This window comes from Haliotis cracherodii, unplaced genomic scaffold (assembly GCF_022045235.1).
Source record: "Haliotis cracherodii isolate W230 unplaced genomic scaffold, xgHalCrac1.p SCAF_11, whole genome shotgun sequence".
Taxonomy (NCBI): domain Eukaryota; kingdom Metazoa; phylum Mollusca; class Gastropoda; order Lepetellida; family Haliotidae; genus Haliotis; species Haliotis cracherodii.
The window spans coordinates 25,833,968-25,851,116 of record NW_027266266.1 but is presented as its reverse complement, the minus strand read 5'-3'; the positions used below and the strand labels follow the sequence as shown (position 1 = coordinate 25,851,116).

The following is a 17,149-nucleotide window of genomic DNA, read 5'->3' as shown; positions in this document are numbered from 1 at the left end:
ATGATGACATGTCGATCCCAAGCAAATACACATATTACAGCATCACAAACATGAACTTAAGGGTATAAGTAGTAGTGTCATGTACAATAGCAACATGAATGAGTCGCATAACCTAGATTTGTCTACATTGTTTCAAAGCTTTTTGAAAGAAAATTGGAAACCAACCTTTTGAAATACTGATCCAGCCACACTTTTGCCTCCAGGTACTTCTTGGAATCATAGTGCTGTTCTGATCTTCGATCTCCCTTGTGTGGAAGACAGTCCTTCACAGCTCTCCCATGATGGAAAAATCTAAACAGAAATTTAAAAAAAACCCATTGTACTTGACACAATCCCCACATAGACAAATCACAAGAAAAAGATCACTTCAACTTTACCTTGATAGACACTTGACACTTGTCTACTGAATGTCACTCATTATGGTTTTACAAGAACAGGAATGTCTAACTTACCTGGATTTACTGATCTTAAATACGGCACACCAACACACACTGCAAACTTCATGCCCCTCCAGGGTAAAGCGAACATCTGACAGTCTTTCTTCCTGATATCTGAAGACTGCTCTCAAATGGCTGTTGATGAAGTGGCTTTGTTTCGTTTGGGTCTTCCTCCAAAATGACTTCCTGAGTTGAGTTATGTCTTCAAGAGACAGTGTCTTCATGCAGTCTTTGACACAGCACTTGGTCATCCAAGTTTCTTTTATAACTTGGGACGTTGTTGCCTTCTCCTCTCGTTGTCCACATCTCTTAGACCTCTCCCCTGCAATACATCATTTTACATCATAACTATTTCTGAAGCAGCATTACCGCTGGACTCACCACCATAGCATATATACACATATACAATAAACCACAATAACAGAATAACCAAAGAAGAGGATAAATTGTGCACTCACTTGGACCAAGTCTCAAGGGCCGTCTGTCAGAATAAGGTTCCTCCTTTGAAACTGGTGCCACTGAAATGCAACAATAAATAAAATGTATAGCATAACTAACTTGTAACCTATAAACTATAGACTTGTACAGACAATGAAGATCAAAGCGTACTTCTTCTATCATGACGTCATTTCGAAAATGAGCTCACAACTTGATGACGTCATATATATGACAACTATATATTTTTGAGAGGGGAGTATCTAGCGATTTGTTCTCCATAAATGTAGCCGGACAGCGCAGAAATACGCAATACATGATATTGTATGTGGAATCATATACCAATAAATTTCATTGATAACTATCTTCATGATAGCACTAAAAGTGATACCTTGGATTGCAGTGTCCACTTCTGACAGGCCGACAAAATCTTGCAGCTTTACTGGTCCTGGAAATGTCAAATAAATATTTGAAAAATACATAAATCGCAACCTTAATGTAATTGGATAGTCATACAAATATAACAATTGCCAATTTCCATTCTCAGAAATCCCCAATGCCTCCACAATTAGACAAGCCTACCAGATGAACATTGAATTTATTCAACAGGCCTGTACCAAGCATTTAGCTAGACACATTGCAAAAAGGTAAAATCAATTTCTCCATTGATGTTTGATAAACGTACCTGTGGAAATCAATTCTGTCACGCTTATCAAGTCTTCAAATTTGACCAGTCTTCTCTTCACAGTTGTTTGGTCACCTTTGCAAAGACAAAAATAAACATTTATCTCACAATGTAAACTACTCACTTACAACCATTGTATCAATAGACAAAATCACAATGAAACACTACAGTCCAAAATGAGATTAAAGAGTGAGTGAGTGATGATGTTTTTACACCACTTTTAGCAATATTCCTGCTATATCATGACAGGGAACACCAGAAATAGTTTGGTTAAAAGTAAACAATTCAGATTAATAGAAAAGGTAGATTTTATGAAAGATTGGTATAGAAAAGGTATGTGTTATGTAGATGACTTACAAGAAGACAAAATATAATGTACAAAGAAATGTCTTGACATACATGGCATGATCCCATTACATCCTTTACTAATAATACTGGACAAACTACAATAACGTAACCTATATATGTGCATTGTGGATACTAAGCTCCAATGGTTTCTAAATAAGAATCTACATAACTCCCTACCAATAGGATATGTAGACAGTGATATATGTTTTGGTTTGGTTTGTTGTTTAGTGCCCCACTCAGCAATATTCCAGCTATATGACAGCGATCTGTAAATAATCAAGTCTGGACTATACATTCCAGAGATTGATATCATGAGCATAGATGCAAGTCAGTGAGTCTGACCACCCGATCCCATTAGTCGCCTCTTAAGACAAGCAAAGTTGCCTTTTATGGCAAGCATGGGTTTTGTAAAACTGACACTTGTTTTGGGATTGCAGAAAAATAAGAATGATATCTCAAAATGAACAGCATTTATGAGTGGGAATAAGACAGAGTCTATAATTTTTGGTCTTCATGGCATACATTATTTTCATAACATGGCAGTCGTTGTTTTCTGTTTGACATGAAATGCCACAAATAAAAAGGGCTTCACACAGTGTGCCCATGTGGGGAATCGAAACCGGGTCTTTGGCGAGATGTGTGAACGCTTTCACCACTTGGCTACCAAACCACTCAGGGTTTAAGAAGAAAGCAATGAGGGTTTCTACACAACAACCATATTGGCTTTAATGCAGTAATACATGGACAAACTGAACATGCAACCACATGCATGCACATAAAAAAAAACAATTATACAGACAGAAATGCCTGTGAGTTTTGCCAAAATTCATCTATTCAATCAATCAGGATTATTAATGAGCAGTTTCCAAAAACACTGTTGCTGGGATGCAGCAGTGAACTTATTGTTTAGTCGCCTCTTACGACAAGTATAAACACAACACAACATGTTTTTAATGTGGAGCACGGTTATCTGTTCACATTTTCTTTTCCAAATTCAATTTAGTGCAATTTACAGGTTACCAAGTGAAACATTGAAACACAGTATTTTGATCTCCTGATTAAATACTGGATAAAATTGGTTGCATATATATAGGTATTAATAGACAGAGTTAGACAGAGTGACAGTAAGATGAGAATGACATGTATTTAAAGTCTAAAGACACTAGTGTAGTCAAAACATTAATACTGAAAATGTCAAGTCAATGAAAACTGGATTTTTAAAATTTTGATGAATAATGCAGTGCAAAAAAACATTCATAAACAAACATCTTAATTCACAAAACTGTGATGCAATAAGATCAGTGTCATGTATTTTCAAAATGATAATCTATCATTAAGTATTGTGACAATGTCTTTCGCACTTAACATAAACTGTATGTTTTGAGCCATATTGTCAGTGCCACAGATGTAGTGTTCAGAACGGGTTGAAATTCACAACAAGAATGATGAATAAATCATACAACATTTGTCAAGATTAATCATGTTCTCTCAGATACATGCAGCCATAGATCCTATAGATTACATGATTGCATCAATGTTACAGTCGAGCTCGCATGTTGCTGTATATAAAAAAAAGGAAACCTTTGAGATATTAAAACAGTATTATCTCATGTAATTATTCCAAGCTGACGTAATTATTCCAACTTTTATTTCCAAGTGTATATTTTTAAATGATATTGAACCATTGGCATAGGAGTCACAAGTGTGTGTTGTTTTTGATTGAATGGGCAACTAAAATAATAATGTAAAAAGTATCCAGTTGGCTATTAAATTACATTCATTTTCCCTAAACCAATGTCAACAGTTATTGCTTTTCTATGACATAAGTAGAAATAAGTATTAATGTGTATTTTTATATAAAACATGAATTACCAATGTAAGCATAATATATCATATTGAAGTAAACAAGTTATGTAAAGTATGTTTTGAAACTTGTGGCTATTTCAATTACTTAATATTTGTCCCCTTTAAGTACATTTCAAAATGGATATAAAACTGAACTAAAACACAACAGCAAAATGTGAACCTTTATAAAAGCAGACAGACAAGTGTGGATTTGAATGTCTCATCATTGCTCATAGTGCTTAATCCTATCTGTATTACAACTACAATTTTGGCAACGCAATTCTGTGATCAATGTGCTTTGTAATGACGATTTCACAATTTTATGAACGAATGATTCTGTCAAAGTACCTTAATCCTTATCCACATTCTGACTGGTGATGAATCTTGTTACCTCAGGGAGCAGTAACATGTTATTACTTTCACAAGATTATTCCTGTTTCACAAAATTTTGTTTGAAAAGGTATGTACCAAGGATGATAATTTGTGAGATTTGAGAATAGATGCCTTGAAAATGAATAAATCCTAAATTATGTTTTAGACACTTTGTCCCCAAAACAGTTACCAGGTACTTATGATCTGACACTCCCAACCTGTCCTAACCACAACATTCAACTTTTGGCTTGTGCATAGAATCTATATTAATAATTGCTGTTTCCAACTGGATACATATACCAACAATGCCTGGTAGTGTATGTATATGGTTGGTATCAATACGTTATTCAAGGTCTTATCCATAATACTCCTTGCCAAACCCTTACGTTTATCAATATTGTTTTCATGCTAAATTCGGTTCCATTTTGAAGATCACTTTTATATTATCCAGTTGGAAACAGCAATAATTAACATAGATTTTGCAATATTCCTGGGCTTTCAGAATTTCGCGAAATTCGATATCGACATGTCCTCTAAAAACGAAGAAAGGGTTCTATCACTAGGTCCACGCGAGAATATGTCTCGTAAACTTGCCTAGCCCTACGCCTACTGTTAGCACCACCGAGTACACCGAGCCACCCACCAACTCGCACCCTAATTAAGTCATGGCCCTGTGGGCAACGAGGGCAACACTTACCTGGTGCACTACGCAATTAACACCAAAATGATGCCACGCGAAGCCATATATATAAAGGCTAAACAATCTGCGTACGTTCGCAGAGCCCTGACTCTTCCGCTCTTCCTTTCCTAGCTCATGTTGATATTTTGATAAAAAAACATGCACCGTGCTTAGATTCCGAAACGAAATTTAAATTGGCAACACGGTCGGTGGTGGTAAAAAAAACCCAGCGCAACGCAAGACCTCGCCCCTACATTCGCCTTACCAGTTTATTTTCGCGTTCGTAGCTCAACTCTACCTAATAGTGCCGATGCAATAAATGAACTATATTTAACGACATTGCATATAAACATTACTTACCAATTTCAGTGTTTTTCCTTTTGGGCAGATTTCTTGGAGAAAGATGTCTGCCTTGACTGTTGATGACGTTGGTAAGATCTGTAAAAGGGTAGCAACATGTTCAGTGAATATGTTCATAAAGAAACCATGATCCAAACAGAAGGCAAATGTTCTTCAAAATATATGTTTGGTGTACAAAAATAGAATAAAATCCTTCTTACCCATGTCAACGTTGTTGAAGCAGAGCTGGTGAACCCTCCTGAAGGCATCCAGAGCTTCTCACTGCGACCAGAACTTGGGTTTTCGATGTGATTTACCGACTTGTTAAATAGTTATCGTTTACTCGTCTGACAGAACGTTCTCGAAGATTTAACGATATCCAACGAAACCTGATTAGGGTTAAATCTATATATACCATTTTTATGGTCGGGCGTCCACGGCTGATTGGTATATCAAATCAAACACAAGGGTGTATATCACAACACGCCCCCTTGAGTGTTCACGCCTCACTGGGTGGTCATGTAATAAGGTGTGGCACCAGCATCTCGGGTTACAATTTGATATAAATTCAAGTACTCCACTGATAATGTACATAGATAGTTAACTTAATTACATTCAGTTTGGTCCGACAAGGAGCGAGTTTACTCTTTTTTAGACACAGACTTTGTAACAGGCTTTTCCCCTGGAAACACATATATAGTAAATAAATATTTGGCCGTTTCCAGGTGATTTTCTATAACTGTTAGAAAATTGTCTTGTTCACTATCCATAGTGTAAGTCAGCTGGCTCGAGGAATTTTCATATAGTATTATCATTAAACAACATACCCTATGCAACAGTTATGTTGCTACCCAGACAAAACTATTTTTATATTCTATGTTAAATGTAAACGATCGGTTTTTATTATAAATACAAAACCACCTTTTAAGCGGTAATACCTATCACACATTAAATAACATATATGAACAACCATGTGATTATAAAGTCTCACGTTGGTTCCTCCGTGCAACTTCATGCCTGACTTACATTCATATTGTTCTTTCAACACACTTACGCTTCTCCAAATTTAGAAAGAAGTGTGTACACAGTGTCCTTGCGAGTTACAATTACGCGTCCGGTTTGGCGGCAACATCAAAGAGTGGACATATGGTTGCTCCTTCAGGTAGCTATAATTACCCTCTCTATAATGCAATATCGTATTATCCATTTGTAATGTATGATAGTAACACTTAATCGGATTGGATTCAGTTAAATCTACATTTCTCAAGGTCTCTAACATTGAGATGTGAAATATCTTTCATGTAAATACCTTTCTTTGTCATGTGACTTGTATATATTCGTGTATATTCAGAATCGTACCTTCGCATTCCTGAAAAGTCTTTGCACAATGGCACAAGCAACGTGGTCTCTTTCTGTAAAAAATAGCACTCTTTATTTCAGCCACAGCAAAGATCCCGAACCACGTGCAGTCAGCAAAGTTACAGCGTCTGGTTACCGTCTTGCAGTTACGATACAGGTAAGACGTCAAAATATTTATTGTTATATTTCTGGAAACGCCGACCCTAGAACGTGGAAATAAACCATTTTGGTAACATGGTTATTTTATATAACAACAACCAAATAACAAACTGTACTCCAAACAGTGATTGTGTGGCTTTGCTGCCATGCGAAACGCGTTTTGTAAGAATCTAATTTTAGTGTATTTATTTCTACCACTTTTGATAAAAAAATAGGCGAACAAACTAATCTGAAAAGGAGATATCTCCATCCCCTGTGGTGTTATTGCGACTTATATACTATCTACATGTACTTTAGGCAACTTATTGTAGCTGTATGGCGACACTTGTAGGGTAGCTATGTGACCATGAATTTGCCTGTGGTGATCAGTGAAAGTGAAAACACGGAAAATTACAAAATAACACATGCAGTATTTTGATAATTTACATCCGAGTTTTCTATTATTTTTAACGTTAGAAATATTTAGATAAAAATAACTTTTTGGACCCAATGTTTATGAATATAACAAATTGTTGAATTAATGTTTTCCTAAAATAAACATATATATCATCTTCTCTTATTGCCCCATCAAAGCTGGTGCTGGGACAATTTAGAATACCCAAGCGACGCATATTGTACGTGACGTGCCGCCAGACTTCCTGCCAACTTGGCAATTAAATTTCCTCGGGTATTGTCATTTCATACGGTGATACATTGTCTCGCGCACGTGGTCGGTGCATGGGTATTGTCTATCAGCGCCACGATCACGTGATCGTTTTGTTAATTACTCTGTGTTACGGTCTCGCCGATCCTCAACTTTCAAAGCCTTCAATAAAATTTACGAGATCATTATCTTATCTTTATTCCGACTTGAATCCACCTATATTCCAGACCCCCCCCCCCCCCCCCCCCCCCCCCCCACCCCACACCTCACACACACACACTCCCAATGCAAATTCACTGAGGCTTGACCGTTACCAATTAACAGCTGTCTGCTTAACAGTTCACATCTAAGTAGTATGTTATCGAATATATTGAAAACCTGTAAGGGGGGTAAGGAGGGTGCTGGTTGTTCACGGGGTCACTCGACAATCAGAATGTATACGGGTATTTCAATAATTGTATGAATGATATATTTAGTCCTTGGGCAGCCCCAGTGTTTCATATAATTTTTCCACCAAACTAAAATAGAATAACCCCCAAATGGATATGTCTAGCGAACTAATTTTCTTTTCGTCTGTCGATTCATATTTTGGAAGTTCAAGGGGAACCACTCCAGCTTATGCAGCACACACATTTGGGAAGGTTACTTGATTAATAATAATACTTCTTACCATGGTTTCACAGTCGTTCGGAACTTTTTAAAGATCTGACACTAGATTATGCTGTCCGAAAAATTATCTATTTTTTTAGTGGAGACAAGCCTGTCGGAAATTCGAACTTGAACAGCAACGCCAAAAACACATTATCCCGCAGTGACCAGCTGCTGGATGACATAGACTATGCTAGCTTTACACTAAGTCTTGTACCAGACTGGCCCCTCTGGGTAGTAGGTCTGGTCTCCCCTTTGTCCTTGGACCCCCTTTCCGATCATAAGGGTTGAGTATCCCTTGCCAATGAAATACGTGTTTACCATCCTTTTACCTGAGAGCATCCATTTGCGACACGTGGGGCTAGTTTTGATTTCGGTTATGGTTTAGAAGTCTCTTGATATAAACATATTTATTTCCATAAAGTGGAGGGATTGGCAAACAAGCAAATTTTGCTTATCTGAATGCCTCTCCCAAACATGATACATAAGTCTCTTTAAACGAATTAATCCAATGCAGTATACTCATCCTTCTATAATTTTCAGCTTCATGACAGTGTGGACATTGAGTGCCCCCTACACAAGTATGCAGTCACTGACAACTTATGGAGTGACTTGTACAAAACAGAAGATGCAGACGACTTCCTGGAGACACTTGACATGCTGATGAGTGTATATAAAGTTGAATATGAAGGTAGAGAGAAAATACTTAATGTATATTAAACAAAACTATAAGTTACTACATTGCAATTTCTTTTTATATTGGCCTATAGAATCTGTCTCATGTGTTTTTGTTCAGGAGCTGTTTCGGCTGCCAAACCAGTGGACACACCCTGCATATCTCTGGCAGAGACCTCCCCAGCAGATGAACAACCCCTTAATTTTAAGGCTACAGTAATGGTAACATATGGTAACATTCCTCTCCAGGAAATAGGGAGGATGCATTGTTAATCCACCCACTGGTACCAGATTAAGCATGGGGGTCCTTGTCATATCCAAATTTTACAAGTTAAGGATTGGAAGGTTCTTAGATTCAAGGATTCATACATGAAAACCTCGACACCCCAACCTCCCCATAATTTCAAATACTGCAAAGCCGTTGAAGATACATCTTTTACAAAATATGTGTGCGCCTATCCAATTCAATTGACCATCATTTCTGTCTTATTTCCTGCACTTTTGATACATTACATGTAATGTTTCGTTTTATTTTTTCTCTAGGCATTTCACAACCTTCACCCAAAAGCTGGTAAAAGTGAGACAGCGCTTCTTTGCAGTGCAAATACTAAATGGAGGAAACAGTGCCAGGCGGCAGTGAAACCAAGAGAGACATCACGTGTAAGATATCATACTCTATTTTCCATGTGGCCACACGAGGTTATGTACCATAACAATATTAGATGATGTCATGACATGTATTACAATTCTATCAGTGTGATGCATAGTTTTAAACACATGTACTCATGGAAAACGATTGCGTTATTGGACATGCTGATTAAAAAACCCAATTGTTATTCAGCACCTGATGCTAGTGTAGCAGTTGGCTTACATATTATTTTTCACATTTTCCCTTGTATTCTTTAAGTCATGTAATGCATGCTTAGATTGGTTAGTTGGTTTGTTGTTTAACACCGCACTCAGCAATATTCCAGCTATGTGACAGCGTGTCTGTAAATAATCGAGTATGGACCAGACAATCCAGTGATAAATATCAAGAGCATCGATCCACGGGATTGGTATCGTTGACATGCATCAACCTAGTCAGCGATCCTGACCAACAGATCCTGTTAGTCGCCCCTAACGAAAATAGTCTCCTTTTACGGCAAGGATGGGTTGCTGAAGACCTATTCTACCCTGGATCTTCATGCATGTTAAGATGTATGCATTTGTTGATTTTTACTGAATATGTGTTGAATCTTCTATTTGATGCCTTTTTCCAGCACCGTTTTGGTGGTCGTTTCAAAGTTCAACTAGCAGTAGCTACGACGTCTGACAGATGTTATCGTCTCATCCTTGAGATCATGGAGTTATTCAGCCTTGGTAAACTTAAGGAGCAAAAGAACACAAAGGTCAACACCTGTCTTTTCTTGGAGACTGCTTCATTTAAAGATGAGGCAACCCTTTATAGCAAGCTAATAGAATTTAGAAATGGTGAAATCTCCAAAGAAGAGTTCAACAATCAACTTAAACAGATTAAACAAGAAAACAAGGTAAGGAGTACTAAGGATAGAATCAGATCTTTGTCATTTAAACACTCTCACTCACTCAAGGAACTTCAACATGTGAATAATTTATATAGTTTTTGTTTTTAATTGTCATTAGTATGAAAAAGTATATTATATTTGAAGGGAACTGGAAACAATCAGGAGGCATCTGCTGAAGTATTAGTGCTGCAAGAACAACTAAAAGAGAAGGACATTTTGATTCAGGAGCTGAGGACACAGAACCAAGTTCTAAGACAGGAACTGGATAAAATGGTATGTTTAGTTACACTGGTGGTTAGTTACACTTGGTAAATGTACTTTCTTTCTTAGTCTGTTTGAAGTCCGGGTTAGAATATGAATTTTTTTATTGGTCCCTAGATATCTGTGCTGGTCGATTTGGGTGACTACTTAGTTTGTGTGGTCAGACTCTGTGACTTAAGTGATTGTGTGTCGTCGTACCCCAATCATGCCAGTATGGTCATAAGATCAATCACTAGATTGTCGAGACTCACTTATGTACAGGCATGATTATTGCTGAATGCGGTGTTAATACAAAAAATAGAGAAAAATTCTGGAGATCCTCCCTCTTTATCAGCAATTGACTCATGTGTTAATTTCAGGAAATGGAGAAATCACAGCAGCCTCGAAGATGTCAGGATCAGGAGAAATCACAGGAAATACTAAGATTGCCTGAGCTGGATGTGAGTATCATTCTTATTTTAGACTCTACATTGTTTACAAATGTAAAATAAGAAGACTTTGTCTTCTACAGTATTTATAGGCAGGGCTACTCACATTAAATTCAGGGGTCAGCATTAATTTGGTGATGCATTACTTAAGATACAGATTTAGTGACATAATTATCATGAAAAGTTAAATTTAACAATATAATTATATGTTCTTATATCAATATGTATATGTATGATTGGCTGGTGGTTATCATAAGGTTATGTTTAACATGCATCTATTGGAATAGTTTCACACATTATTTATTATAACCACAGACATTGTTTTTTTTTATACCTTCCTGATGAATTACTTTTGAATGAATTTTGAAAGAATTTTTTTCACAATATATAACATCTCAATCAATTGTTTTAGTGGTGTTTGTGCATTATGTATTATGTCAAGTTTGGTCGCTTGTGTCAGTTTGTATTTGTTTTTTAATGCCACACTTGGCAATATTCAAGCCGGCCTGTCAGGTGATTGTTATTATGAGCAACAATCCTTGCCATCAGGGTATGTTGACACGTCAACATAGGTTGCTGTGGACCAATTCAAACATGAAATTCTCCAGTTCAGTAGCACAAGAGCCCTATCTTCTACAAAATAAGAGATACATGTATATGATAAGGACCTCTGTATATATTGTATTGTCTTGTTTACAGGTTTATGCATTCAGTGATGATGACCAGGACCTACAAGGGACCCTAGTTCAGGTGAGTTACAACAATTCATACTCAATGAAAATGAACCATGTCACCTAATTATAAGAGCTAATACTTTTACTTTATGTTTGGGGCTTATCAGGGACAATTACCTAATTATTTCATCTTGGTCATGTGGCCATTAGGAGTAACATGATGACAACAGCAACATGACATGTACAGGCTCCTAATATTGGACGAGCAATGAAGCCCTGGGCTAATTATAGGTGCTGATTCCTTGTTTGGATTGGATGTTTATTGGCAGAAGAAAATCAGAAGTGGATAGTGAATTTTATTTATCCTCAGAAAAAATGCCATTAGTTTGACGTTGATATTATGTTGCAGGGGTTACTCCATGAGGAATCAACACAGGAACATCATGAGGTTAGTAAAGCAGAAACAGAAACCCAGATAGCCCACCTGTACCAAATGAAAGTTTGCATACTATTGTTACCGGGGACACTGGTTGCCCAGTCGTCTATGGTGCCGCAATTCGGTGTGCAGAGCTGTGTCCTTTGGGCATGCCAGAAACCTATGATTGTGGGTTCGAATACCTGTTCCCAGGTTTGTCAGCACCATACCCGTGCTCTAGGGTTTCACCAAAGTGGTAAAGGTCTGAGATCTGCATCACTTCGGGCTTTCCTCCTACATTAAGCTGACACGCCACGATATAACTGTAATACTGTTAAAAGTGGCGCTAAACCCAACTCACTCACTCACTACTTTATGATCGTATACTTAATCTTGCCATAGAGTTTAAATGCCGTAAAATTTTATAAAGCTATATTGACCCAATATTCAGCAGTTCTCTTCCTGCATGTATCTGCATATACTTAATGTGAAGTGAAGTGTGATAATTGAAATAAATTCAACTGACCAGTGAATAACATGTTATGGAACCATACACCTATATATAAAATTTTTTTTTTATTAGAATCTACCCGTCATGGAATGCCAGGATCTTCCAGTAAGTATTTTGTCAGATCTGATACTACTATAACCTCATTTTACAGTGCCTATTAAATATCATGAGTGCACATGGTTTGTTTATTCTTAATTATAATAAAATATTACTACATGTATGTAACTGAAAGTTATTATGATCCACATGATCAAATAAACTATTTTGAGCAGCTATAATAAGAGTAGTATGCAATGTATGTAACTTTATGTATCGACTGGTGTATCTTTTCAAAAAACTACTATTTTCAGGTGATATGTTACAAAGGAAGAGCACCTCAAAAGAGTAGAAAGGTAATTATAAAAACTATTTTATTATTCATTTCATGAACAACATGTATTAAATGAATTACTATATTAGCTTGAAAAGAATGTTTTGCTATTATTAGTTTGATGTATCAGGTGGTCAGGCTCAGTGGTGGCGTGTCTGGTCCAAACTTGAATATTAATACAGGCCGCTTGATATAGCTGGCGCACACACACACACACACACACACACACACAGTGTTATGGAGTTTTAAATGTTCTGCAATGTTCTGTTGAGACTTCATTCATTCAAGTTACTGCCAATTCAACCATAAGTCAGGCAGGGAAACGTTTGCACACACAAATCAGTTCTGAATTATTTCTACTATCTCAAATGTTTTTGGTGACAGTTTATCTTTTGTAAGAGTAGTGTTTAAATGTCAATGATATCCTTCAAATGCATAAGGTATTTAATACTTTCTTTGTCAGATTCCACATTCAAGTTCTAGGCTTAGAAGCATGAGGAAAACAGGATCTGACAAGGTAAGTTATGAAAACTTTCCATATATGGATTGGATATATATGAACGGCTTAGTTCCGAAATAATGCTTTTTTCAAACATTCCTTTTACACTTAACCATTTTAATAAATGGTTTCACACAAATAAATGCTCTCACTGCAATGTTCCTCAATCCATCTGTCTGTTATAAAACTTCTGTTTGTCATCTCCTCTGAACTACCGGTAAGTGCCAGGTCATTGAAAAGGAATATCAATATCAAATACATGATCAATCACCTGATCGTTTCTTTTGGTGTGGTCTACATTTAAGTACCCAAGTTCTATAAAAAGGACCCATTTTATGATCTTTTAATGACCTTTTAATGCTTCTAATTAATGTGAACTATTCTTATTTTCAGGCATCTAGAATTGCTCAAACTGAGAAAATGGTAAGTTAATATATAAAAATAAACTGATTTATATAGTTCATTGACTAAACCCTAATGTGTGAAAAATGGTAGATAGTCCCTGATGTAAAACAATAGTTTGATTCTTTTTCAGGTTGAGACATACTTGCAAAAGAGGCGGCACAATAAAAAGGTGAGCAGATTGTAGAAATAATGGGCAGTAACTGACAAGCTTATATGCTAGTGTATACATGTATGTGGATTTTCATGGGCCATGGACACTGTTGCTGTGCATGTCTATAACTGATATTGATGACTCACCCTGATTATGATCCTTGGCAACATTACTGTCCACATGGGTTTCATTCAGATGAGAGCTAATGATTCACTGTCTTATCCAAATGATAATCACCACATTTCCTATAGCAAGATCAGTATTGTGAAAAACTGGAAAATATATTTTGAAAACTTCAAAATAGAATATACAGAAATGACTGTGAGTTGAAAACATCCTCTTTGTCCACTTAGTACCATGCTTTGATATAAACACACATAACACTGATTTTGTCCACAGATGATCCCCTGCAAATTCAATGTTGGCATGATTGTGGAGGCATTGGAGGAGGATGGCTTTTGGTATGTAATTACTGTTTGCACTGTTGAAGGAAATTTCATATATTGAATTGTTTTCATCACGTTTCACACAAGCATATTTTTATGATTATTTATAAGATACTGATGGATCATGATCTTCCTTATGTAACAATATTTATTATATCATATCAATTAATTGTTTTAACTCTCCTGATTGAAAATCAATTTTCTCCACATTTATGTTCATTACGGAACCATTTCTGCAGTTTATGCTGAATAACATAATATCTTATCTGTCTGCTCATTCCCATCTGTTACCCAGCTACAACCTATACCAATTAACTCCAGTTTTCATCTCTTTTGAAACCTCTGGGTTTTAAGCTGACATTTTATTACGACGACATGCAGATTAACACATGTTGGTAGCATCTGAGTAGTACAATTCTTATATTTTGATGTTCTCTTTGAAGCCCAGTTCATGGTTACGGTTATTGACAAGAAGTGTCAAGTACTTGTTATTGTATTTCGAAATTTGGGAGACATGATAGAAGTTAAATGTTTTCGGACAGGAAGTGCATAATGGTTTGAGTTGATTGACTTCTTTTTAAAGAACTTGTATACACTTTGTATGCTAGTAGTGTTGTGTTTTCCGTCTGCTAATAATAGTTTTGGGAAAATGTCAGTGGAGCAAAAGAGACAAAACAGTGAAAATAGAAATATATCCTTCATTTTCTGCTGAAATCATGATTTATTTTTTATCTTTAATATAATACAGGTATAAAGCTAAAGTAGTATTGGTCCAAAAGGAGAAAATGAAAATACATTGGACAGGCTACAACTACGACGAGTGGCTATCAGCAAGCAAGATTAGGTTAGAGGTAAGCAGAATACAAAGATACAGCATCAACACAATCAGTTATAATAGTTTTCACACAGAATACAACATGGTTAATGATTTTCTTACTTACTGTCAATAAAAAACATTTCTCATAGCATTTTATCAGAAATCTCATTTATCTTCAGAACTGATCACAATTTACATATTTATATTGTCTAAAACTTTTCACTGTGAATTTTTAAGCATTCAAGAATTGATATACGTGTTAAAGAATTAATATACAGGTTACAAGACTTAATATACTTGTTGTATATCTGATTTAGTTAAAGAATGGTGATGAAGTAGAGGCCCCATGGCTGGTGCACAGAGCAGATAGGTATCCTGGTCATGTGGAGCGCATTGATGGAGGTAATTCTAAGAGTATTTATATAGCTCATAACCCTTGAACTTAACGTATGCTATGTGACCTTGAACTTTAAATATGCTATGATTCAAATTTAGTAAGTCTTACATTGTCGATCCCTGGCCTCATCATACCAATAGACGTTAAAAGATAGTATTTGTTGTTACCCTGTCTGGTGCTGGCATTAAGGGGCTAAAACAAGGACTGGTCGGCTTGGAGTCAGTGTACTGTGTCTAAACTGTGCTAAACTGTGGCATGGTATCTCAGTGAGCTAGCACTATAAATCGGCATCAGTCCGGACTGGTACAAGCACGCACACACGCGCACACGCACATCGCTATATAAGTGCAATTATCTTGGACGTGACATTCAACCCAATTTCAACTCACCTCACTTATCTTACTTTGTTCATGTGTCTAAAGCTTGTGGAATGTGTTAATTACTGAAATGAAAAGCATTTTAATGGGTTTTTTCATATCTTTTCAGAATATGTGCACATAGCTTTCAATGACCAGACAAAAAAAAGAATTCATTTCAAGTATGTTGAGAAGAAAACGTAAGTAAAGCACACTATTTACATTCATAATACATTTTATTCCGTAGGCTCTATTGTTAAGTTAAACTCTAGCTGCGTATAGGCTACCATTATCCATTATATTAGACAATATGGATCCACTCATCTATACATCTATTTTCTTTTGTGACAGGACCCATCTCTGAAAAAATCACCCACCCAAGAAAATAGGACTCATTCATGAGAAGGAAAAGTGCAAAGTCTCCCAAGGAATTGAATTGCATGTGAATAAATAATTTCTTGAAAGATCTCACGAAATTAGTTTTATTTTTTTGCCTGTAATCATGTGAACTAAAAATGTTTGTTTTGAGGAAAAAGGTCATTTGAAGCAACTCCAGGTTAAACTATCCACTGATTGAACCTTATTTCTCCTGAAATAAAAAAAATTGGCTAAATATTACTGCAGAAAAAAATTCTGCCAGAAATTTCTGTAGAAAAAAAAAAATTCTGCCAGAAATTTCTGTAGAAAAAAAAAATACTGCCAGAAATTTCTGCAGAAAAAAAAAATTCTGCCAGAAATTTCTGCAGTAATGCATTTTCTGAGCCAATTTTTGAGCTTATGAACATGTGAACACACTGGGACACACATTATTTGGATTCGTCTCCTCGAGAGCTTTCCAGTGATATAAAACATGTTTTTGTAGCTCGCTTCCTTCTGTGTGGTCAAGTTCGGACTCCTGGCCATTCCTAAGTTGTCCCGCCCTGCCTTGGCGTAAAACCATACTCACTCAAATGCTGTTATGTTGCCGTAAAAGGCGACAATGCTTGTCGTAGGAGGCGACTAACGGGATCGGGAGGTCAGACTCTCTGACTTGGTTGAAGCATGTCATCGATCCCAATTGCGTGGATCGTTGCTCATGATATCAATCACTGGATTGTCTGGTCCAGACTCGATTATTTACAGACCGCCGTCATATAGCTGGATTATTGCTGAGGGCGGTAAAACCAACCAACCAACATGCTATAATGCCATAACTTCCTTAACAAATTATCTGTATACTATTGAAATAGAACAAAAACTGTTTGAAAAACAACAACAACAAAACAACAA

General features: G+C 36.4%; 1 protein-coding gene and 1 pseudogene across 1 annotated transcript; both read left to right on the top strand.

Moving 5' to 3' along the window:
• Positions 1-5,204: 5,204 nt before the first annotated feature.
• On the top strand, positions 5,205-10,419 carry LOC139454972 (uncharacterized; annotated as a pseudogene).
• A 1,077-nt stretch (positions 10,420-11,496) lies between these two features.
• Positions 11,497-16,814, top strand: LOC139454971 (uncharacterized). The gene is made up of 10 exons (XM_071236564.1): positions 11,497-11,589; positions 11,923-11,961; positions 12,512-12,544; positions 12,790-12,831; positions 13,273-13,326; positions 13,702-13,731; positions 13,844-13,882; positions 14,264-14,325; positions 15,059-15,230; positions 16,743-16,814. The coding sequence occupies exons 1-10, from the start codon at positions 11,497-11,499 to the stop codon at positions 16,812-16,814; spliced, it is 636 nt and encodes a 211-aa protein (XP_071092665.1).
• The last annotated feature ends 335 nt before the right edge of the window (positions 16,815-17,149 follow it).

What these genes read in the sequence shown, in the direction of transcription:
- LOC139454971 (XM_071236564.1), top strand. Translation starts at nt 11,497, where the DNA reads ATGATAAGGACCTCTGTATATATTGTATTGTCTTGTTTACAGGTTTAT. An exon ending in TGGAATGCCAGGATCTTCCA is followed by an intron (nt 12,545 to 12,789) that starts GTAAGTATTTTG and finishes TACTATTTTCAG; the next exon opens with GTGATATGTTACAAAGGAAG. An exon ending in TTCACACAGAATACAACATG is followed by an intron (nt 15,231 to 16,742) that starts GTTAATGATTTT and finishes ATGTTTTTGTAG; the next exon opens with CTCGCTTCCTTCTGTGTGGT.